At 52.4% G+C, this 24,380-nt stretch overlaps 1 protein-coding gene across 1 annotated transcript in view; it reads right to left on the bottom strand.

The window, feature by feature from the left end:
* The window catches only part of ABCB9 (ATP binding cassette subfamily B member 9), a 45,412-nt gene that overhangs the window by 10,608 nt on the left and 10,424 nt on the right, over positions 1 to 24,380 (bottom strand). The window contains exons 4-11 of the mRNA XM_010368373.2: positions 21,517 to 22,210; positions 12,151 to 12,265; positions 11,495 to 11,625; positions 10,334 to 10,539; positions 7,760 to 7,957; positions 6,064 to 6,192; positions 3,949 to 4,137; positions 3,251 to 3,424 (exon numbers count right to left, since the gene is read on the bottom strand). Of these exons, the coding sequence (XP_010366675.1) occupies positions 3,251 to 3,424; positions 3,949 to 4,137; positions 6,064 to 6,192; positions 7,760 to 7,957; positions 10,334 to 10,539; positions 11,495 to 11,625; positions 12,151 to 12,265; positions 21,517 to 22,123 (1,749 nt within the window). The 5' untranslated portion in view covers positions 22,124 to 22,210. The remainder of the gene's footprint in view (positions 1 to 3,250; positions 3,425 to 3,948; positions 4,138 to 6,063; positions 6,193 to 7,759; positions 7,958 to 10,333; positions 10,540 to 11,494; positions 11,626 to 12,150; positions 12,266 to 21,516; positions 22,211 to 24,380) is intronic.

The following is a 24,380-nucleotide window of genomic DNA, read 5'->3' as shown; positions in this document are numbered from 1 at the left end:
AATACAAAAAATTAGCCAGGTGTGGTGGTATGTGCCTATAGTCCCAGCTACTTGGGAGGCTAAGGCAGAAGAATTGCTTGAACCCAGGAGGAAGTGGTTGCAGTGAGCCGAGATCACGCCACAGCACTCCAGCCTGGGCCACAGAGCGAGACTCCATCTTAAAAAAAAAAAAAGAAAGCAAAAGTACATAAATAAATAAGAGAGGCTATTCATGAAGAAGGAAAACCAAATGGCCAATAAATATATGAAAAGGTGTTTAATATCTTCGGTAATCAGGAAAACGCAAAAAACCACAATAAGCTACCACTGCATTCTCACCAGTTAGCAAAAATTCAGGACTGACAATGCTAGGTGTCTGAGAATTGAAGCGTGGTACCTACTGCAAAGTGTGAACAGCTCTACCCAGGGGCCTCTTCTAAAACTTGGGTGAGCAGCAGCCTGGTGGCCCCCTACTTGGCACCACTTCACAACAATCTATTTCTGGTTACATGCACATGGTGTGAGCAGATTTCACAACCCATGGCCCTCACCACCATCTAGAACTTGGCTAGGAGTTCTGGAATCTCTGTGCCAACACTCAGGCTTTCACATAATTTATATTGATGACGTAAATGGTGCTCCCTTAATAGTTTATATTTCTTGGACAGTGCACAACCTGAGCAACCATCCAGGGCATCCCTGCTCTTAGGCCAGCACAGGGACAGGTGTTACGGTTCCTTTCCTGAAAGGATTACTAAAAACTGTCCAGTCATGAATAGCCTATTTTGAGTACTGGAGATGACCTAAATGTGGAACAGCTAACACTCTCCTTCACTGCTGGTAGAATGTAAATTGTAAAATATAAATTGGTATAACCACCTGGGGATAGCTGCTGTGGCAGAAACTACTGCAGCTGGGGATGTACATCCACTATCACCAAGCTTTCTACTCTTAGGATTACACCTTGGGAGAACATACTCATGTACACCAGAAAACACAGACAAAATTGTCCACATCCCACATTGGTATTTTTGGTAATGGTAAAACAAAACAAAACAAAACTGAAAAACAGGCCAGGTGCAGAGGCTCACACCTGTCATCCCAGCACTTTGGGAGGCTGAGGCAGGAGGATCACTTGAGGCCAGGTGTTTGAGATCAGCCTGGGCAACATGGTGAGATCACATGTCTACAAAAAAAAAAAAAATTAGCTGGGCATGGTGGCATGTGCCTGCAGTCCCAGCTACTTGGGAGGTTGAGGTGGGAGGATGGCTTAAGCACAGGACTCTGAGGCTGCAGTGAGTTGTGACTGTGCCACTGCACTCCAGCCTGGGCAACAGAGGGAGACCCTGTCTCAAAAAAAAAAAAAAAAAAAAAAAAAATAGGCCAGGCGTGGTGGCTCAAGCCTGTAATCCTAGCACTTTCGGAGGCCGAGGAGGGTGGATCACGAGGTCAGGAGATTGAGACCATCCTGGCTAACATGGCGAAACCCTGTCTCCACTAAAAATACAAAAAATTAGCCAGGCGTTGTGGCGGGCACCTGTAGTCCCAGCTACTCGGGAGGCTGAGGCAGGAGAATGGCTCGAACCCGGGAGGCAGAACTTGCAGTGAGCCGAGATCCAGCCACTGCACTCCAGCCTGGGCGACAGAGCGAGACTCCATCTCAAAAAAATAATAATAATAAATAATAACTAAATAAATAAAATAAAATATAAAGGGAAACAACCCAGCCAGGCGTGGTGGCTTATGCCTGTAATCCCAGCACTTTGGGAGGCCAAGGCAGGCTGATCACCTAAGTTCAAGGGTTTGAGACCAGCCTGGGAAACACAGTGAAACCCTGTCTGTATTAAAAATACAAAAATTAAGGCTGGGCGCGGTGGCTCAAGCCTGTAATCCCAGCACTTTGGGAGGCCGAGACGGGCAGATCACGAGGTCAGGAGATCGAGACCATCCTGGCTAACACGGTGAAACCCCGTCTCTACTAAAAATACAAAAAACTAGCCGGGCGAGGTGGCGGGCGCCTGTAGTCCCAGCAACTCCGGAGGCTGAGGCAGGAGAATGGCGTAAACCTGGGAGGCGGAGCTTGCAGTGAGCTGAGACCCGGCCACCGCCCTCCAGCCCGGGCGACAGAGCAAGACTCCGTCTCAAAAAAAAAAAAAACAAAAATTAGTCGGGCATGGTGGCGCACTCCTGTAATCCCTGTAATCCCAGCTAGTAGGGAGGCTGAGATAGGAGAATAGCTTGAACCCGGGAGCACAGAGGCTGTAGTGAGCTGGGACTACACCACTGCACTCCAGCTTGGGCAATAGAGCAAGACTCCATCTCAAAAAAAAAAAAAAAGGGAAGCAACTCAAATATCTAGCATGCATAAATAATTGTGATAAACATTTGTACAGTGGGCTACCACCCAGCAATGAAAATGAATGAACTCTATCCCCAGCCTCAACCTGGATGACTCATAATGTTTAGTGGGAGACACAAGACACAAACTAATCCACACACCAATCAGGATTCTACCCAGATGAAGTTCTGAGCAGGTAGCACAGCGCTCTGCGGTTCGAGGGCGCATACAGAGAAGGCAGAACCAATGAAACGCAAGAACATGAAGACTCTAAAAGCCAAGACATTACTTCTTGGGGTAAGAGAAGGGACACGTGGCAGGGGGAGGAGGAGGCTTCTGGAGTGCCAGAATGTTCTGTTTCTTTTTTTTTTTTCTTGAGACAGAGTCTCATTCTGTTGCCCAGACTGCAGTGCAGTGGCCCAATCTCAGCTCACTGCAACCTCTACCTCCTGGGTTCAAGTGATTCTCGTGCCTCAGCCTCCCAAGAAGCTGAGATTACAGGGATGTGCCACCACACCTGGCTAATTTTTCTATTTTTAGTAGAGATGGGGTTTTGCCATGTTGGCCAGGCTGGTCTTGAACTCTCGAGCTCAAGCAATCCACTTGCCTCGGCCTCCCAAAGTGCTGGGATTATAGGTGTGGGCCATCACACCTGCCCTTTTTTTCTTTTTTAATAGAGACGGAGTCTCACTATGTTGTCCAGGCTGGCCTCAAGGAATCCTCCAGCCTCAGCTTCCCAAAGTGCTGGGATTACAGGTGTGAGCCACTGCACCCGGCCAAGAATGTTCTGTTTCTCTAGGAGGGCGCTGTAATTGGTGATAATTCTTTGAACTGTCCATTTATCTTTAGTGCCCTCTTCTGCACCTGTTACAGCTCACGAGAAAGACAGATGCAGAAAGGGCAGAGGAGTGCGGCCCAGGCCCATCCACATACCACACGGTGCAAGTACTTGTGGTCGTAGGCGCTGATGGGCTTGCCATCCAGCAGCACGCGGCCCCCCTCCAGGGGGTAGAAGTTCTCTAGGATGTTGACGCAGGAACTCTTCCCACTGCCCGAGGGCCCCACCAGGGCCGTCACTTTGCCGGGGCACAGGCTGAAGGAGACATTCTGCAAAGAACGCACAGGCACAGTGTGGGGTCATTGGCTCAGGTCCCAGGACTGGATGCCCTGGCCTTCAACACAGGTGGGTGCCCTTCCCAGCCTACCCCATGTGCCTCTGCCTCGCTTGGACACTGCTGGCCCCTAAATGTTCTCCTTTCTAGGACACTAGGACTTGGAAGCCCCTTTAGATTTGCTGTTTCCTCTGTCTGGAATGTTCTCTTTGCAGGGAGCCCCCGATGAGATCTCACCTCAAATGTCACCTCCTCCGAGAACCCCTTCTTGACTGTTACCACCATTCCCATGGACCATCCCTACCACAGCACCCTGATCTATTTTCTTTCTAGCACTTATTATCTGGAATCATCCTGTTAAGTATTTGTCTTCCCCAACTGGAGCCCAAAACTCCTGGAGGGCAAGGATCTTGCCTGACATATTCCCAGCCGCCCTGCCACAGCCTGGAGTATAGGAGGTACGTGAGAAATGGGGTGACGGAAAGGCTGATTCTGGCAGGCCTCAAGCCGTGCCCTCACCTGCAGGACCTGGGTGTGGGGCCGAGTGCGGTAGGTGAAAGTCACGTTCTCAAAGTCCACCCGGCCCTCCAGGTGGTCGGGGGCCAAGCTGCCATCGTGCACCATGGTTGGCTGCCGGTCGATGAACTCGAACACCTTCTCAGCAGCCCCCACTCCCTGCATCAGGCCGCTGTAGACGGAGCCCACGGACTGGGGAGAGGAGACACGCGTTCCTGTCCCACTGACACCCGACTCCTAGGACCCACCCCTGCTAGTAGAGAGATGAGGCGGGTACAGAGAAAGCAAGGAGTTCTGGTGGGGAGGTGCAGGAGGCCAGTGACCACTCACTGTTGCATTAGATAACGACAGGGGAGGTGAGGACAGCAGCGTCACCAGCACTCTCCCAGCCATCCAGCCAAGTGGGTGCCATCATCCCCACAGGAGCAGATGGAAGCACAGGAGCTGGCAGGGGTGTGGCACAGCGCGAATCCAGCCTTGTCTTTCAATTGCCATAGCATAGCTTTTTTTTTTTTTTTTTTTTTTTTGAGATAGAGTCTCACTCTGTCGCCCAGGCTGGAGTGCACTGGTGCAATCTTGGCTCACTGCAACCTCCACCTCCCAAGTCAAGTGATTCTCCTGCCTCAGCCTCCAGAGTAGCTGGGATTACAGGTGCTCGCCACCACGCCCAGCTAGTATTTGTATTTTTAGTAGAGACAGGGTTTCACCATGTTGGCCAGGCTGGTCTCAAACTCCTGACCTTAAGTGATCCTCCCACCTCACCCTCCCAAAGTGCTGGGATTACAGGTATGAGCCACTAGACCTGGCTTGATTTCAATTTTCAAAATGGGTCTTAATCTGTACTATAAACATATTCTCCTTGGGTAAAAATACATAGAATATGAATGTAAATCACAATAACGGCCCATTTTCTTGAGCATTCTGCTTTTATGTATTTGTTTTTGAGAGGAGGGTCTCACTCTGTTGCCCAGGCTGGAGTGCAGTGGTGCGATCTTGCTCACTGCAACTTCCGCCTCCTGGGTTCAAGCGATTCTCCAACTTCAGCCTCCCGAGTAGCTGGGACCACAGGCATGAGCCACCACCACGCCCAGTTAATTTTTTGTATTTTCAGCAGAAATGGGGTCGCACCATGTTGCCCAGGCTGGTCTCAAACTTCTGAGCTCAAGGAATCCGCCTGCCTCAGCCTCCGAAGTGCTAGGATTACAGGTGTGGGCCACTGCACCCGGCCAAGCATGCTCTGTATGTTAGGAGGTAGGTTCCAACATTATCTCTTTTTTTACTGATGAGGAAACTCAGGCCTAGAGGGTTCAAGTAACTTGGCCCAGGTCACACAGCCTAGAAGTGGCAGAGCCAGGATTTGAATCCAGGCCATCTGTCTCCTGAGTTCAGACTCTTAGGTGCTGAATGTCCTCACTGGTGATATGGGGGTGATATCAGCACCTGTGTCCTGTTGCTGTGAAGGCAACAGCTGGTAGTAAACACTCAAAACCCCAGAGCTGGCCGGGCACGGGGCCTGTAATCCCAGCACTTTGGGAGGCCGAGGCAGGCGGATCATTTGAGGTCAGAAGTTCGAGATCAGCCTGGCCAACATGGTGAAACCCCCTCTACTAAAAGTACAAAAATTAGCTGGGCGTGGTGGTACGTGCCTGTAGTCCCAGCTACTGGGGAGGGTGAGGCAGGAGAACATCTTGAACCCAGAGGCAGAGGTTGCAGTGAGCCGAGATTGTACCACTATACTCCAGCCTGGGGGACAGAGCAAGACTCTGTCTCAAAAAAAAAAATTAGCTGGGTGTGGTGGCATGTTGGGTGTGGTGGTGGGTGCCTATAACCCCAGCTACTCAAGTGGCTAAGGTGGGAAGATCACGTGAGTCCAGTCTCGAACTCCTGACCTCAAGCGATCCGCCTGCCTCCGCCTCCCAAAGTTCTGGGATTATAGGTGTGAGCCACCGCGCCCTGCCTAGTATTATCATTCTTGATATGATCATGCTGTCTCCCCTGCTTACCTTAGGGAGAAATGCCACATTGCTCAGAGCCCCCGGAGCCCCACCACCCCATTAAGATCCCTCTTCCCCACACCCCTCCCTTCTCTCTGGATCCCTGGAAGCACTGGCCCCTCACCTCCATACAATCTCCCAGGACAAACTCGTAGATGATGAAGGCGATGAGGTTGCCGCTGGTCATCTGGCCCGAGATGACAAGGTGGCCCCCGTAGTAGAGGATGCTGACCTGGACCACCAGCAGTGTGAGCTGGGGCAGAGGGAGAGGGGATATGGGTCGGGGGGACTTTAGATCCCCCACCATCCCCCATTCCCTGCCCCATCCCAGGCTGCAGAGGGAGGTGAGGGCAGACTCAGCCACAAACTGAAATGCCAGCCATTGGCAGGGGTGCCTTCCAAGGCTTGTCCCTCAGCCCACCCCTGCCCTGAGCATTTCCCTACAGAGGCCTCCAGCTGGAGCAGGCTGTGGGTTTGGCCACAGAACAAGGGTTTCTTTGTGAGGCCCTGGCACACACATGCCACCCCCAGGCTCCTCAGCTTGGCCACACGGGAGCTATTCATCCTCCTCATGGGGAAGAGCATGACTCAGAGAGGGCAAGTGCCCTGGCTAAGGTCACACAGCAAACTCTGTGTTTCCTCCCCCAGCGGGGTTCCGTGAAGAAGGGGCTGTGTTGGGGGCGCCCGTGCCTTCCTTCTGTGCCTGGGGGGCATCTGGGAAGGGATTGGAGTCTGAGTACCCATGGCAGCCCACACCCAATCAGGGACTCCATCTGTCCTCCTCATGCCCAGCCAGAACTAGGCTGCTGTCTGGACCACTGTGCCTTGGTGGAAGCTGCAAAGGCACCCCCTGCCGGCGGACAGATTGCTAAGAGGCTCGGCCGGCTGAGCTGGCCCTTAGCCCCTCCTCTCCTCCTTGGCTGGTACTTTTGGGAGGTGGCAGCCCCAGGAGGACCCAGATATCCTCTGTCCCCTGGCTCCCCTGTAGACCACCGACTCCCTCCTCCCTCTCACTCCAAACCCTCCTCATTCCTCCCCAGCTATGCCCTGACCTGCCCACCTCCCATGTGTGGCCAGTGGGGCAGTGCCATGATCCAAGTGCTCCCCATCCTCCAAGGAGGGGCTGTGACTCACTCCCGGGAGTGTGCCAGACACTGTCAGGAGTGTGTGTGGCTGTGACATGAGACCTGCCCGAAAGTGGCCTAGGGACCTGCTGACTCCCCACCTCAGCAAGGATGTTTCCCCAGCTGGGAAAAGAAAGCTCCCACCCTGCCACCCCACGCCAGGTGAGGGGGAGAGAGGGGTGGCCTTGCATCCTGGAAAGATTCTCAGCCGGGCATGGTGGCTCACGCCTGTAATCCCAGCACTCTGGGAGGCTGACGCGGGTGGATAACCTGAGCTCAGGAGTTCGAGACCAGCCTGGCCAACACAGTGAAACCCTGTCTGTACCAAAAATACAAAAATTGGCCAGGTATGGTGGCGGGTGCCTGTGGTCCCAGCTACGCAGGAGGCTGAGGCAGGAGAATCGCTTGAACCCAGGAGGCGGAGGTTGCAGTGAGCTGAGATGGCGCCACTGCACTCCAGCCTGGGTGACAGAGCGAGGCTCTGTCAAGAAAGAAAGAAAAGAAAGGAGAGAGAGAGAGAAAGAGAGAGAGAGAGAGGGGAAGGAAGGAAGGGAGGGAGGGAGGGAGGGAGGGAGGAAAGAAAGATTTCTACCAGCTTGACACCAACACGCAGGGCTGATGTCCTAGATCGAGGGCTTCCCCCATCTTTGCATCCCTTCCCTCCATAGCCAGAGCTGCCTGACCAGGGGCACATACCCCGCTGCCCCAGACGTAGTACATGTAGGCGGCCGCCTCCTTCCTGTTCAGCTTGTACACCTGCTGCAGCTTCCGCAGGTACACCTCTGCCTCCTCCTCCTCGTTGGCGAAGCTCCGGACAGTCTTCATGGCGCTGATGGTCTCCTCGGCCGTGTTGCTCGCTCTGGCCAGGGCATTCTGGACCTCTTTGGAGAGCCTCTATGGACAGGAGGGGGACAAGAAGGAGAAGACCCCAAAACAGCCTCACTATGTACTGGAGCCTCCAGGCCTCTCTGGGTTTTTCCACCCTTTGCTGGCACCAGCTATATGCAAGAGGTTCCTGGGACAAAAAGACAAAATCTAGCCCTTTCTCCCCCATCTCCTTCTGGCTCAATTTGATACACTCAGATAGTCAACTCCAGAGAGGTTTTTGGGGCGATGGTTTCAGTTCCTGAAGGATGAGGGGTGCTGATCATTATGTCATCCCCAGTATTCAAAAGAGGCTATTCATGACCGGACAGTTTTTGGTAATCCTTTCAGAAAAGGGGCCTCAACACCTGACTGTGCTGGAAGAGCAGGGGATGCCTTGGACGGTTGTTCAGGTTGAACACTATACAAGAAACACCAACTATTAAAGGGGCACCATTTACATCATCAACAAATTATGTTAGAGCCTGAGGGTTGACAAAGAGATTCCAGAACTCCCAGCCAAGTCCTAGATGGTGGCAGGGGCCATGGGTTGTGAAATCTGCCCACACCATGTGCATGTCACCACAGGCAGAGCTGAAAAGTGGTCCCAAGTGTGCGGCCATCAGGCTACTGTTCACCAGAGTCCTGGAAGAGGCCCCTGGGTAGAGTTGTTCACACTTTGCAGGAGTCACTATGCTGATTCTCAAGCCAGCCAGGAAGGCTGCCCTAGAGGCCAGGACAGGAGCATGCACTGGCATGTCCCATGGCCATGTGTCATACCCTGGCCACAGGAAGCATGCAGGGTGCCTGAGTCATGTCTGGCCATGGGCAGTGTGTGTGGCTTGTAGAGATGACTCACTGACTACACACAACACATTCAGGCATGGGGTGGAAAACCCAAATAGAGCCTTCCTGAGGCCTTCCTCAGCTGAACTCAAAGGCAGGGACTGCAGTGCACACAGAGGTGGGGGTTGAGGGGGAGCTCCAGGGTTTCCTGCTCTGTACCAGGGGCTGGTGGGAAGACTGGGAGCAAGGGGTGGGGAGCAGCATGCCGGAAATGGCTCAGACTCTAAAGAATAGATTTACTTTCTCATCTCAGTGAGGACAGCGGGGAGGTTCGTGACCTGGAACTTCAGGAAGAGGCCCCTCCTGTGTGGCTGGAGAAGGCTGTGGGGAGTGGCCTCACCGGGGGCTGGGTGGGACACGGCTTCCTTTGCTACCCTGGTCTCAGGTCACCAACACCAAAGACTCCAATGGAGCTGCGACAGTTACTTACCCGGCACCACCTGGAGGCCGTCATGCATCCGAGCCCCTGCTCAGAAGTACCCCACGTGGGCCTGGGTGACTGTGAGGGGGTTGCCTGCACCTGTCACAGGGTCACAGCCCTGCCTGTCTGAACCCAGCCTGTCTGTCCCTTAGGGCTCGGGGGCACCCACCCATTCGGGAAGCTGAAGGAGGGTGAGGCCAAACCTGGCTCATGGGCCTAGCTCTGAAGCAGAAGCAGTGCTGTGGGGTGGCCAGAGGGGACAGCAGCCTGCCCATGACGGCATCACGGCAGGCCCACACCATCCCCACATACATGCCAGGCACGTTCCAACCCAGGGCCTTTCCACTGGCTATGCCCTCTGCTCTGCACATACCTCCCAAGACGCCCGCCTCCTTCAGGCCCTTGCTCAGATGTCCCTTTCTCAGCAAGACTTATTTAACTTGTATTTATTCATTCGTTTTAGAGACAGGGTTTTGTTCTGTCACCCAGGCTAGAGTATAGTGGCACGATCATAGCTCACTACAGCCTCGACCTCCTGGGCTTAGGCAATCCTCCACCTCAGCCTCCCAGGTAGCTGGGACCACAGGCATGCGCCACCAAACCCAGCTAATTACAAAAAAATTTTTTTTTGTAGAGATGGGGTCTTGCTATATTGCCCCATCTTGTCTCGAACTCCTAGGTTCAAGTGGTCCTCCTGCCTGTGTCTCCCAAAGTTCTGGGATTACAGGCATGAGCCACTGGGCCCAGCCAGCAAGTAAAATTTAAAATTGCAACTACCCGCAATGCTCCCAATCCCTCTGCTCCTCACTTCGTATTTCTCCTTAGCACTGACCATCTTTTACTGTATTGTGGATTCTCATTCTCTGTGCTGTTGGTACCTAGTATCTGTCTCTGCCACAAGAATACAAGTTCCAGGAAGGCAGGGGCCTTGGCTGTTTCACTGATGTATCCCAGTGCCTGGGACATAGCAGACGCTCAATCATTATTCACTGAATGAGCAAACAAATGAATGAATGAATGCAAACACAGCCTCGAGACCAGTCCTTCACTAGCCCTTAGTGGCCCCCTGAGCCCCTCCTAAGGGGATGTTTGGGGGCTGCCAGGGTGCACAGCCCCCAGCAGGGTCGGGGCGGGCCTACCTTGTAGTACTTGCCGTAGATGTTGGACACCATCATGATGATGGGGAAGCCCATGAAGGTGACCAGGGAGAGCTGCCATGAGAGGCTGAACATGAAGACCACCACGCCCGTGACCTTGACCGTGTTCCGCAGAAAGACATTGATGTTCTGGGAGACCAGGTCGCTGACCATGGTGGTGTCCGAGGTCAGACGGGAGATGAGGTCCCCTGGAACACAGGCGGCTCAGCTCCCGCCACAGCAACCCGGGCCTTGGGGGTGGCAGTGGGGGATGCTAAGGGGCCTCTGAGACAGACACTGGGAAGCCAGGCCTCCCTACCTGTGGGCGGGGTTGGGAGGTGGGAGAGAAGAGCAGATACCCCTCGAGGGCTACTCTGAGCCAATCCCAGTAACCAGCATCTTGCTCAAGCTTCATGACATCCTGCTGTACAGTGGAGGAGGCTGGGGCTCAGAACAGGAAGGCCCCCATAGTCACATGGCCTGTCCGTGACTGAGCCAGACTTCAAACCCATGTCTCCTCCCTGTCACCGGCAGAGGGGGTAACTCCTCTTCCCTTCTAGAGAAATAACAACCTGGCTGGTGGCAGGCAGAAAAGCACAGACACTTCTTACCTAAGTGGGACACTGTGCTAAGAGCTTTGTAAGGACCCCATGGGTGGCTACTATCCATGTTCCCATTTTACAGACAAGAAAACAGAGGCTTAGAGAGGTGAAGTTCACGAGTGGAGGCACCAGAGCTTGGACTCAGGCTGGTGTGTCTCAGAGCTTGGATCTTGGTGGATATTCTATCGTCTTTCCTGTTGTGGTCCCTGGCCCTCACCCGCTGACCCCCATAGGAGCAGAGTCTTTGCCGGCCACAGGGGTGGGTAGTCCTGGCCCTGGTGGTTTCCACAGGGCAATGGAAAGCAAGGCCTTGGCCCCTGCAGGGACCTCAGGTGGCCTGGCCAGGGCCCCACAGAGGCCGCAGCCCACACTAAAACCTCAGTGAGCAAGCCAGCTCCCAGGACACAGGCCAAGCCCAGGGTGTTCCCAGCCTGAACTAACAGCAGGAGGCGAAGGCAGAGGGCCGAGACCACCCACACGCCCATTTCATTCCTCAGAGCCAGGCAAGCCCACTGGGGTGGGGCCCAGCCCCCAGGACACCTAGGGCACTGGGAGGACCAACCTGTGCGATTCTCATCAAAGAAGCTTGTCTCCTGGGACACCAGTGAGCGGAAGAGACAGTTTCGAAGGCGAATGTTCAGTCTGGCAAATATGAGGGTAAAAATGCCGCCCCGAATACCTGCGGCAAATGAGCTAATTGCAGATAAGAGATGTTATAGCACGACGTCCTTCCAGACCAACGACCACACCCGGCTGCCCCCTCCCGCTGCCGGCAGGCCTGGGAGCCCCACCGCAGCCCCGCTCCAGGGCTGGCACCCCTGTGGGGTCCCCCTCATTCCCAGTGGGAGCCCCCCAAGGTGAGGGCAAAGTGGACAGTGGTGGGGCAAGAGACCCAAATGTGCCAGCCAGACCCTCTCCCTTCCAGAACAGCTCAAAGCTGGTTCTGTCTGGGACCAGATTCCTGCTTGGAAAACAGCCAGGGAGGGTGAGCGGGGAACCCTGAGGACTGAAGCCCTTTTCAGGGATCAGAGGGTGTGGTTCTAGGGTACTCTAAGTCAGTGTGGAAGCCAGTTCCCAGGATGACCAGCTGAGGGACAGGCCCACCAGGGGCATTTCCAGGGCCTCCCTGGCCCCTGTCTTCCTTAGGAACAGGCCCTCCCTTCCCTCCCTGGTGCAGGTCGGGTGTGCGGGGCGGGGCGTGGGGGCTGAGCCGGCTACCTGCCAATGGCCAGCAGGCACACGATGGTGACAGCCGTGCTGAACTGATCCATGCTTTTCTGGATGACGATGCCGTCAATGGCGCGGCCCGTGTAGTAGGGCAGGAAGGTCTCTCCTGGGGGAGGCAGGGCAGCTTCAGGGACATCTGCAGCCAGGGGAACCCGCACCCTTCCTCCTGAGGCTCCAGAAGTCCACACACCAGCCCATCCGCCCACTCCACTAGTGGGCTTTCCTCCCTTGGCAAACTCTTGCTGCCCATCGTGGGGCCCCAGGGTGCTTAATGCCCCCTCCTCAGAGAACAGGGGAGCACTGGGCCTTGCATCCACACAGCCTGCTGGTTCTTATTTGTAGTGGCTACCAGGCATCGAGCCAGGGCTCCTGCTGGATGCTTCATTCTCCTTTTTTGAGACAGGGTCTCGCTCTGTCCCCCAGGCTGGAATGCAGTGGTACAATCATAGCTCCCTGCAGCATCAAACTCCTGGGCTCACATGATCCTCCTGTCTCAGCCTCCTGAGTAGGGAATACAGGCATGTGCCACCATGCCAGGCTAATTTTATTTATTTATTTTTGTAGAGATGGGAGTCTTACTATGTTGCCCAAGCTGGTCTCAACCTCCTGGGTCGAAGCAATCCTCCCACCTCGGCCTCCCAAAGTACTGGGACTGTAGGTATGGCCCCGCTCCTGACTTTGTTTCATTCCCTTTGGGGCAGGCCCTGGGATCACCCCGCATTTTACAAATGAGAAAAGTTAATTTAATTTGGTTTTATTTTTATTTTTGTAAAATATTTTCTTTCTTTTTTTTTTTTTTTTTTAACTTTTTGAGACAGGGTTTCGCTCTTGTCGCCCAGGCTGGAGTGCAGCCTCAACCTCCTGGGCTCAGTGGATCCTCCCACCTCAGACTCCTAAGTAGCTGGGACTACAGGCACGCACTAACAGGCCTAGCTAAATTTTTTGTACTTTTTTGTAGAGATGAGGTTTCGCTAGGCTGCCCAGGCTGGTCTCTAACTCCCGGGCTCAAGCAATCCACCCACCTCAGCTTCCCAAAGTGCTGGGGTTACAGGCCTGAGTCACAGTACCAGGCTGAAAGTGAAGTTGAATGAGATGACTCGCCCAGGCCACAGGGCAATCAGTGGCTGACTGACGGCAAAGTTGATTTCATTCTTCTCACTGGGTTCAGAATCCAAATTCTAGAACCTCACAAGATGTTGCTATTCTGGTTCCAGGCAATGCCGGAAATTGCCACCCCACCCCTCCTGGTGGGGCACTTGACAACTTGCTGGGTGCTTTCGTACCCACTTGCCTTACTGTGTTTTCATAACAATCCTGGGTGGAATGGGAGACTCAGAGAGGCTGAGAAATTTACTCCAGGTCACACAGCAAGGGGAAAGGCTGGGACTCAAACCTAAACTGGCTTCCAATCTGGGGGCTCTTTCTTTTCCCTTCCTGCTGTGGTCTGAATGCATCTCCCAGAATTTCTATATTGAAACATAATCACAATGTGATGGTGATTAAGTCACAAGGACAGAGCTCTCCAGGATGGGATGAGGGCCTTTTTCAAAGGGCTTGTGAGCCTGGTTTGCTGTCTTGCGCCCTTCCACCTTCTGCAGCGTGAGGACACAGCAGTCTTCCCTCTGGAGGACACAGTAAGGAGGGACCATCTTGGAAGCAGAGAGTGGCCCTCACAGCACCAAGCCTGCTGGCACCTTGATATGGGACTTCCCAGCCTTCAGAACAGTGAGAAATCAGTTTCTCTTGTTTCTAAATGACCCAGTCTGTGGTATTTTGTTATAGCAGCAGAAACGAGACTCCCCTGGTCATAATCCGGAATGCCCACTCTCCTCTTATGGAAATAGTGGCGTCACCAGGCCAGGCCCTTGTTCATCCCAGGACCTGTTTCCACTGAAGTTCTTTCCATGAGCAGAGCCAGGTTTGGGGCTGGGCATACAGTAGGTGCTCAATAAAGGTTAGTGAATGAACCCCGGGCAGGTCTGGGTAGCACTGTCTGACCTGGCTCAGACACGTGGATAGTGAGACTTTCTGTGCAGTTCTGGTGCCCTCTGCTGGGACCATGAGGTGGCAGCCTAGAGGGCCTGTGTCCCCACAGTCCTTGGCCAGACGGGCTGCAGAGCTCTGCCCAGCCTGAATTTCTGTCTCAGTTTACCCACAGAAGAGGGCAACGGTGAGCTGTGACAGCATTTTGGTTCCAGCAAGCACCAATGCTAATAATCGCCTTACTGGGTACCAGGGGCTGTGCAAAGCATGCTGGCAAACTGTCTTGCTGAATCTGCACAAGAATTACGTGAAACTCTCCAATGCACCAGCAAACAGACCATTTCCAGAACCCAACCACTTTCACTGCCTCTACTGCCCCGACCCTGGTCCAAGTCATTAACCTCATTGGGACTATCTCAGTAGCCTGCTCTCAACTTTGCTCACATCAGCCTGTTCACACAGCAGACGGCAGGATCCTGTTGGAACTAACTCAGATCTTGTTGCGCCTCGGCTCAAAACAGTCCCAAGCCCCCTTCTCATCCAGTGAGATGGTAAAAGCCAAAGTCTTTACAACAGACCACAAGGACCTGCGTGACTGAGACCCTAGCAGAGACCTTTGTCTTCTCCCTGCTCCATCTCAGTCCCTCTGCTCCAGCTAACTGGTGTCTGCTCTTGAACAACTGGACACCTTCCTGCCTCAGGACCTTTGCACAGGCTGGTCCTTCTGCCTGGAGTGCTCTTACTACAGACATCTTTTTTTTTCTGAGATGGAGTCTCAGTCTGTTACCCAGGCTGGAGTGCAGTGGCACGACCTCAGCTCACTGCAACCTCCACCTCCCAGGTTCACGTGATTCTCATGCCTCAGCCCCCCAAATAGTTGGGATTACAGGTGACTGCCACCACGCCCGGCTAAATTTTATATATGTATATACATATATATATTTTTTGAGACGGAGTCTCACTCTGTCGCCCAGGCTGGAGTGTATTGGCATAATTTTAGCTTGCTGCCACCTCTGCCACCCGGGTTCAAGTGATTCTCCTGCCTCAGCCTCCCGAGTAGCTGGGATTACAGATGCCTGCCACTGTGCCCGGCTAATTTTTGTATTTTTAGTAGAGACGGAGTTTCACCATGTTGGGCAGGCTGATCTTGAACTTCTGACCTTGTGATCTACGTACCTTGGCCTCTCAAAGTGCTGGGATTATAGGCGTGAGCCACTGCGCCCGGCCTAAATTTTATGTTTTTATTAGAGACAGGGTTTCATCATGTTGCCCAGGCTAGTCTCGAACTCCTGACCTCAAGTGATCTGCCCGTCTCAGCCTCCCAAAATGCTGGGATTACAGGTGTGAGCCACCGCACTCAGTTGCTTACCCCAGCTATCTGCTCCCCTACCTTCTTCAAGTGTCAAAGGCCACCCAGTAATCCTAATAGGTTTGGTGCAGCTATCCCTTCCATTTGTGGAAATGTATTCTTTCCACAGAAGAGGAAATTGAGGCTCAGAGAGATTAAGTCACTTGCCCAAGTTTATACATTTGGTTTACCATGAAATCCGTATTAAAGAATCTTAGGCTACAGAAGGTAGCTCACACCTGCAATCCCAGCACTTTGGGAGGCCGAGGTGGGAGGATCACTTGAGCTGGAGAGGTCAAGGCTGCAGTGAGCTGTGATTGCTCCACCGTACTCCAGCCAGCCTGGGCGACAGAGGGAGGCCCTGCCTCAAAAAAAAAAAAAAAAAAAAAAAAAAAAAACAGAAAGAAAGAAAAAAAGGACTCCATTTGTTTTTGAGATGGAAGTTCGCTCTTGTTGCCCAGGCTTGAGAGTAAATGGCACAATCTCCACTCACAGCAACCTCTGCCTCCCAGGTTCAAACGAGTCTCCTGCCTCAGCCTCCCGAGTAGCTGGGATTACAGGTATGCGCCACCACACCTGGCTAATTTTGCATTTTTAGTAGAGACAGGGTTTCACCATGTTGGCCAAGCTAATCTTGAACTCCTGACCTCAAGTGATCCACCCACCTCAGCCTTCTAAAGTGTTGGGATTACAGGCGTGAGCCACCACACTTGGCCTCTAAAGAACCTTAATTTAATAAGAGATACTCAACCCTAAAACTAACATTTCCCAATTGGTGTTTTTTTATTTTTGTTTGTTTGAAGATTCTGAGGGTACAGAAAAGCTGGGCACTGCTGAATACATGTTGATAGAAAAATAATTATTAATTATCATAGTACCTAATTGTTTTTTTTTTTTTGAGATGGGGTGTTGCTGTGTTGCTCGGGTTGGTCTCAAACTCCTGAGCCAAAGCAACCCTCCCTCCTTGGCCATCCAAGTAGTTGGGATCACAGGTGTGTGCCATTGTATCTGGCCCTGACACTGATTAAGTATTTACTTGTGCTAGGCACCAAGCTTCCTCTCACTTCTTTCTCACAATACCTTAACAAACCCCTCACTTCAGAATGGGCAAGTGAGCGCTGGCCAGGTTAATCACTTGCCTAAAGTTATCAAAGAAGTTGGGGGGCTGAGCTGTGAGTCTGCGCCCTGACTCTTGATGCAATCCTGCAAGCTGGGAAAATGTGCTCAGCAGTATTTGAGGATGTCTGCATTCCTCGACCACACAGCAGCTGACGGCAGGGCCCCAGCAGGCAGGCTAAACAAGGTCATGGCATGGAGCGCTATCTGTCTGCACAGGCATGACAATCATTCATTTATTCATTCAGTGAGCCCGTCTCTGTGCCAGCTACTGGGATCCAGGGTGAGTCAGACCTGGCCCCTGCCCCTGAGGGGCTCAGGACCTGGGAGGGGAGGCAGGAGGGTGAATGCATAACAGGGTCTTGCTATGTTGGCCAGGCTGGTCTTGAACTCCTGGTCTCAAGTGATCCTCCTGCCTCAGACTCCCAAAGTACTGGGATTTTAGGCATGAGCCACTGTGCCCAGCATAAATGCATAGGTTTTTTTTTTTTTTTTGAGATGGAGTCTCACTTTGTTGCTTAGGCTGGAGTGCTGTGGCACAATCTCAGCTCACTGCAGCCTCCACCTCCTGGGTTCAAGAGATCCTCCTGCCTCAGCCTTCTGAGCAGCTGGGATTATAGGCGGCTGCCACAACACCCAGCTAATTTTTGTATTTTTAGTATTGACAGGGTTTTGCCATATTGTCCAGGCTGGTCTTGAACTCCTAACCTCAGGTGATCTGCAGGCCTCGGCTCCCCAAAGTGCTGGGATTACAGGCGTGAGCCACCACGCCCGGCCTGAATGCATGATTTTTATGTCATAAAAGCTATAACTGAGGGGCAGACAAAGTTGCCACAGTTGGCAGAATCTAAAGTGGCTTCCTAAGGAGGGGACTTTTGGGTTTCCCAGCATAAGCAGGAGAAACCGTCTGGTTGAACAGGAAGGGGCCATCCCAGTCCCCCACAGCTGCTAGTATTTACTGGGAGCTGTCTACGTGCCAGGAGCTGTCTGAGGTGTCTCACCCATGTGGATTCACTGACCCTCCAATCCCAGTAGGAGGGTGCTACTAGGCCCATGTCACAGAAGAGGAGGCTAAGACTTGGAGGGGTTAAATAACGTGCCAGACCTCCCACAGCTGTTGAGGGGATGGGACTGAGAGGGCAGAGACGGATCGTAGGAGAACAGGGCTGCAGAGTCGGGGCCAGCTCTGGGTTTGCCTTTCCTCTTTCAGAACATTCTGGCATTGTTATTGCATTGTCACCTCTCCAGGCTCTGTCTCTGTCAATTAACATTTTTATTTTATTATTTTATTATTATTTTTTTGAGACAGAGTCTCACCTGTCACCCAGGCTGGAGTGCAGTTGTATGATCTTGGCTCACTGCAACCTCTGCCTCCCAGATTCAAGCGATTCTCCTGCCTCAGCCTCCCCAGTAGCTGGAATTACAGGCGGATGCCAACACATCTGGCTAAGTTTTTTTTTTTTTTTTTTTTTTTTTTTTTTTTTGAGGCGGAGTCTCGCTCTGTCGCCCGGACTGGAGTGCAGTGGCCCGATCTCAGCTCACTGCAAGCTCCGCCTCCCGGGTTTACGCCATTCTCCTGCCTCAGCCTCCCGAGTAGCTGGGACTACAGGCGCCCGCCACCTCGCCCGGCTAGTTTTTGTATTTTTAGTAGAGACGGGGTTTCACTGTGTTAGCCAGGATGGTCTCGATCTCCTGACCTCGTGATCCGCCCGTCTCGGCCTCCCAAAGTGCTGGGATTACAGGCTTGAGCCACCGCGCCCGGCCACATCTGGCTAAGTTTTATATTTTTAGTAGAGACCGGGTTTCACCATGTTGCCAGGCTGGTCTCAAATTCCTGACCTCAAGTGATCCACCCACCTGGGCCTCCCAAAATGTTGGGATTGCAGGTGTGAGCCACAATGCCCAACCTAAAATTTTTAAAACTCATAATAGCTAGCAACCCTGAGCACCTACCATGACAAGCCACGCTCTGTACTTAGTCCTTCTGTTTGTTGTTGTTGTTGTTGTTGTTTTTTTGTAGAGACAGGGTCTTGCTCTGTTGCCCAGGCTGGAGTGCAGTGGCGTCATCATGGCTCACTACAACCTCAAACTCCTGAGCTCAAGGGATCCTCCCACTTCAGCCTCCTGAGTAGCTGGGACTATAGGCAAGTACCACCATGCCCAGCTAATTAAAAAAAATTTTTTTTTAGAGTCAGGGTCCTGCTATGTTGCCCAGAGTGGTCTCAAACTCCTGGGCTCAAGTGATCCTGTAGCCTTGGCCTCCCAAAGTGCTGGGATTAGACATGAGCCACTGCACCCAGCTCTCCTGTTTTTGTCAGCATCTAAAACGTCAGGAAATAAGGACTCTAACAATCCTCGTTGCACAGAGGAGGGAAGTGAGGCTCAGAAAGGCTGGAGAACTTGCACAGGGCAATGCGGCTGGGTAGGGAGCAGGACAGGGATTTGTGTCCAGGCCTCGATGCCCCCAGAACCTGTGGAGCTCCAACCCTGCAGTGCCACCTTCCCACCTGTGTTGCTAAGTGGTGCCTTCAAACTGTTTGGACCAGACTCACAGGCACAAATACATTTCTTTTTTTTTTTTTTTTTGAGACGGAGTCTCGCTCTGTCACCCAGGCTGGAGTGCAGTGGCCAGATCTCAGCTCACTGCAAGCTCCGCCTCCCGGGTTTACGCCATTCTCCTGCCTCAGCCTCCCGAGTAGCTGGGACTACAGGCGCCCGCCACCTCGCCCGGCTAGTTTTTTGTATTTTTTTAGTAGAGACGGGGTTTCACCGTGTTCGCCAGGATGGTCTCGATCTCCCGACCTCGTGATCCGCCCGCCTCGGCCTCCCAAAGTGCTGGGATTACAGGCTTGAGCCACCGCGCCCGGCCACAAATACATTTCACATCACAAACCAGGCCATACTTGCACGTAGGCACACACAACTAAAATATTAATAACAGTTTCACAAATCAACGCTGCATCTTACCACAAGCAACACACTCTGATGTTTGCTTTTTTTTTTTTTTTTTGGTGATCTGCCCGCCTTGGCCTCCCAAAGTGCTGGGATTACAGGCATGAGCCACCACGCCTGCCCACTCCAATGTTTTCTAGTCTACTCTGATGATCCCAGCTCCAGGAATTTATTCTACAGATCCATCCACATTCATATGAAATGTGTATGAATAGAATTATTCACATGCAGGCTGGGCGCAGTGGCTCATGCCTGTAATCCTAGCATTTTGGGAGGCCAAAGCAGGTGGATCGCTTGAACTCAGGAGTTTGAGACCAGCCTGGGCAACACGGAGAAACCCTGTCTCTACTAAAAATATAAAAATTAGCCAGTTGCGGTGGCAGGCGCCTGTAATCCCAGCTACTTGGGAGGCTGAGGCAAGAGAATCGCTTGAACCGGGAGATGGAGGTTGTGGTGGGCCAAGATGGCACCACTGCATTCCAGTCTGGGTAACAGAGCAAGACTCCATCTCAAAAAAAAAAGATTATTCATGTTCAGAGGAAAAGGCTCAAAATAACCCAAGAGTCAAATGATGGAAGACCAACTAAATAATCCATGGTATGTACAATGGAACACTATGCAGCCAAATAAAACAATGAGGTACTGGTTGGGAAAATTCCAGAACACATTGTTAAGTGAAAAGAGCAAAACATAGAACAATGTGGGTGAGAAGTGGGGGAGTGACACATGTTCTTTTGATGTGCTTGTAGCTGCATAAGGAAAAGCTGGGAACATGCATAAGAACTGAGTAAGAAAGAGTGTTTTTCTGGCCACCTGGGAGTTTCTGGATCCTTTTCCTGTAGTTAGCCCTGGGCAGGACGATCAGGGTAGAATTAGAAGTGAAACACAGTCAGGCATTGTGGCTTGTGCCTGTAATCCCAGTGCTTTGAGAGGCCAAGGTGGGAGGATCACTTGAGCCCAGGAATTCGAGATCAGCCTGGACAACATAGTGAGATCCTATCTCTACAATTTTTTTTTTTTCTTTAATTAGCTGGGTGTGGTGCACATGCCTGTAGTCCCAGCTATTCGGGAGACGGAGGTGGGGGTATTACTTGAGCCTGGGAGGTTGAAGGTGCCATAAGCTGTGATCATGCCACTGCACTACAGCCTGGGCAACAGAGTGAGACCCTGTCTAAAAAGAAAAAAACAGGTGTGGAACTCATAGTTTCCTTTTTCTTCTCTTGTCTTTTACTTTTTCCTTTTATAAATTGAGATGGGGTCTTGTCATGTTGCCCAGGCTAGTCTTGAACTCCTGGGCTCAGGCAATCTTCCCATCTTGGCCTCCCAAAGTGCTGGGATTACAGGCGTGAGCTACCATGCCTGGCCTATTTTTTCATTTTAAATTACATAAAATAGAAATGGGGCAGGCACCGTGGCTCACGCCTGTAATCCCAGCACTTTGGGAGGCCGAGGCCAGAGGATCACCTGAGGTCAGGAGTTCGAGATCAGCATGGCCAACATGGCAAAACCCCGTCTCTACTAAAAATACAAAAATTAGCTGGCATGGTGGCACGTGCCTGTAATCCCAGCTACTTGAGGCAGGAGAATCACTTGAAGCTAGGAGGCAGAGGTTGCAGTGACCTGAGATTGTGCCACTGCACTCCAGCCTGGGCGACAGAACAAGACTACGTTTCGAACAAATAAATTAAATAAATAAATAAAATAAAATAAAATAAAATAGAAATGGGTTCTCGCTATGTTGCCCAGGGTGGTCTTGAACTCCTGGGCTCAAGTGATCTTCCCACCTCAGCCTCCCAAAGTGCTAGGATGATAGATATGAGCCACCATGACTGGCCTGTTTTCCTTTTCGAATCAATTTGATGTCTGAACCACGTAAGTAAAATCTTTAAAATCTAAGGCAGTCATATCCACCTAATTTGATTTTCTGGTGGCCACGTGTCCCTGAGGTCCTTACTTACCCAGAGCTGCCACAATGAGGAAGAAAGAGGCGGCCACGAGGAAGGCCACATCGGGCTTAGTGTAGGAGAGCAGCTTCTGCAGCGTGGCCCCAGACGCCTGCTCGGGCGGTGGCAGGCCACTCCCAGGGAAGCCCTCAGCCTCAGTGGCTGCCGCTGCCCCTGGCTCCAGGGCCTGGGTGCTTGGTCGCACGGTGGACAGCAGCCACCAGAGTAGGAAGGATGCGCCAAGTGAAATGTACGTCCACACGAACAGGGCCCAGAACCAGGGGTCCCGGATGGGCCTGCGCACCTCTGAGAAGAGCAGCAGCTTCACCATGGCGTAGATGCCCACGAAGAGGCACACGAGGGTGATGACCAGCCATGAGGCCCGCAGCCGCCGGGGCCCCAGCGCACTGTTCTTGGCCACACCAATGGTGGCCCCCAGCAGCAGGCAGCTACGGTACAGGCAGGCTGCCCAGAGGTCCAGCACCGAGTCAAAGATGTTGAAGTGGCGGATGTCCTCCAGGAGGCTGCGGTCCAGGTGACTGAAGACATAGATGGCCGTGGTCACGCAGATGTCCACACTCATGAAGGCCAAAGTCACCACCACCGCCTTCCACAGCCGCATCCTGCTGGCTGAAGGTGGGCGGGCGCTGAGGGCCAGGTTGTAGCTCACGGGGGCAAGGCCATCATCGTCCACGGGGCGAGGCCAGGCCTGTAGGGACAACAGCAAACATCAGCACAAGGGGTTCAGGTTTGCCACTCGCTGGCTGTGTGACCTTGAGAAAGTCACTTGACATCTCTGAGCCTTCGTTTTCTCACCTGTAAAATGGCAATATCAACTTCCTGGGGTACTATGAAGATTCTACTCATTCAAGGGATACTTATTGAGTGCCCACTGTGGCCATGCGCTGTTCTTTGATTTTTTGTGTCATGAACAAAAATAACAAAGATCCCTGCTCTCCTGGAGATGACATACTCATGCAGGAGACAGATAATAAGGAAATGGGTCAGGCACGGTGGCTCACGCCTGTAATCCTAGCACTTTGGGAGGCTGAGGTAGGTGGATCACCTGAGGTCAGGAGTTTAGACCAGACTGGGATGTGTGTATTGTGAGGCCAAGGTTGGAGGATCCCTTGAGGCTAGGAGTTGGATAGCAGCCTGGGCAACAGGGTGAGACCCTGTCTTAAAAATAAATAAATAAATAACTGAGTGTGGTAGCATGCTCCTGTAGTCCAAGCTACTTGGGAGGCCAACATGGGGGGATCGCTTTAGCCTGGGAGTTCGAGGTTCTGGCTCCAGGGCCTGGGTACCTGGCTGCAGGGTGGACAGCAGCCACCACAGCAGGAAGCCATAGTGAGCTATGATCATGCCACTGCACTCCAGCCTTGGTGACAGCAAGATCCTATCTCTAGATAGGATCTAGAAGAGATGGAGTTTCGCTCTTCTTGCCCAGGCTGGAGTGCAATGGTGCGATCTCAGCTCACTGCAGCCTCCACCTCCCAGGTTCAAGCGATTCTCCTGCCTCAGCCTCCCGAGTAGCTGGGATTACAGGCATGCGCCACCATGCCTGGCTAATTTTGTATTTTTAGTAGAGACGGAGTTTCTTCATGTTGGTCAGGCTGGTCTTGAACTCCTGACCTCAGGTGATCTACCCGCCTCGGCCTCCCAAAGTGCTGGGATTATAGGCGTGAGCCACCGCGCCTGGCCTAAAAATTTTTTTTAGTTAAAAAAAAGAGATAGGGTTATGGCAGAAAAAAGAGGGGGGTGAACAGGATAGGGGTGAGGGAAGAGAGAGATCAATTTTATTTTATTTCTTTTTTTGAGACAGAGTCTTGCTCTGTTGCCCAGGCTGGAGTACAGTGGTGCGATCTACAGGTACCCCACCACCATGCCCAGCTAACTTTTGTATTTTTTTAGTAGAGATGGGGTTTCACCATGTCGGCCAGGCTGTTCTCAAACACCTGACCTCAAGTGATCCACCTGCCTTGGTATCCCAAAGTGCTGGGAACACAGGCGTGAGCCACTGCGCCAGGCCAAAGATCAATGTTAAATAGGGGGCCAGAGAAGACCTCGTTGGGTAGGTAACACTTGAGCAAGACTTGAAAGAGGTACAGAAGTCTGCCAAGTGGCTATCTGGGGACAAGCACTTGGCACAGGTGAAACAGTGCCAGAGCCTGAGGCAGGAGTAGCCCTTGGGAAGGCAGCAAGGCCCCATGAGGTCAGAGAGCGTGGGGAGCATCTGGAGGATTTTGCATCGATAATGAGAACGAAGCTGAGATAAGCAGAGTTTAATAAACAGCCGCTGTCTTTACTACCACTACTAATTTCTCTGAACCTGTTTCCTCATTCGCAAAATGTGAGTGTGAGGTTCAATGTGTCAGTTCTGGGCAGAGTACCCAGTGCATAATTGCTGCTGATTGTAATCAACCATATACAGTGTGTGCTTAATAAATGTTTGTCCACTTTTCTCCTCTCCACATCAGGCCTTCTATCTCTGCAACCCCAAATAAACTGTTTTGGTCTAAGAAAGAACTTCATAGCTGTGGGGGTGGCTTGCAGGCCGCACAGCAATCCAGAAACCTTGGCATCTGTTTGGAAGTTTCCAGAAGCTTTTCCTCCTGCCCAGGTTGGCCCTCGTGCCCAGCCCTAGGCCCCTTTGGTTTTCTGAATCTTGATGTCTGCTTTATCCAAGGCATCTCCCGGCACTGGGTCCCTCAGGACTCTCCCAGAGCTGCAGGGACACCTGGGAAGTGGACCTAGAGGCCTGAGTTTGTGAGTGGGGCTTGTCCAGGGTAGGGTTAGGACCGGGCTGGGGTGTGTCCCTGGGTGCTACCTCCTGTCTCCAGTCCTTCCTCCCCTGGGCTTTTTGTTTTCCCATCTGC

The sequence above is a fragment of the Rhinopithecus roxellana genome, chromosome 10, assembly GCF_007565055.1.
Source record: "Rhinopithecus roxellana isolate Shanxi Qingling chromosome 10, ASM756505v1, whole genome shotgun sequence".
Lineage (NCBI taxonomy): Eukaryota > Metazoa > Chordata > Mammalia > Primates > Cercopithecidae > Rhinopithecus > Rhinopithecus roxellana.
Note: the sequence above shows the minus strand (reverse complement) of the source record. Positions and strands in the feature narration are given on the sequence as shown.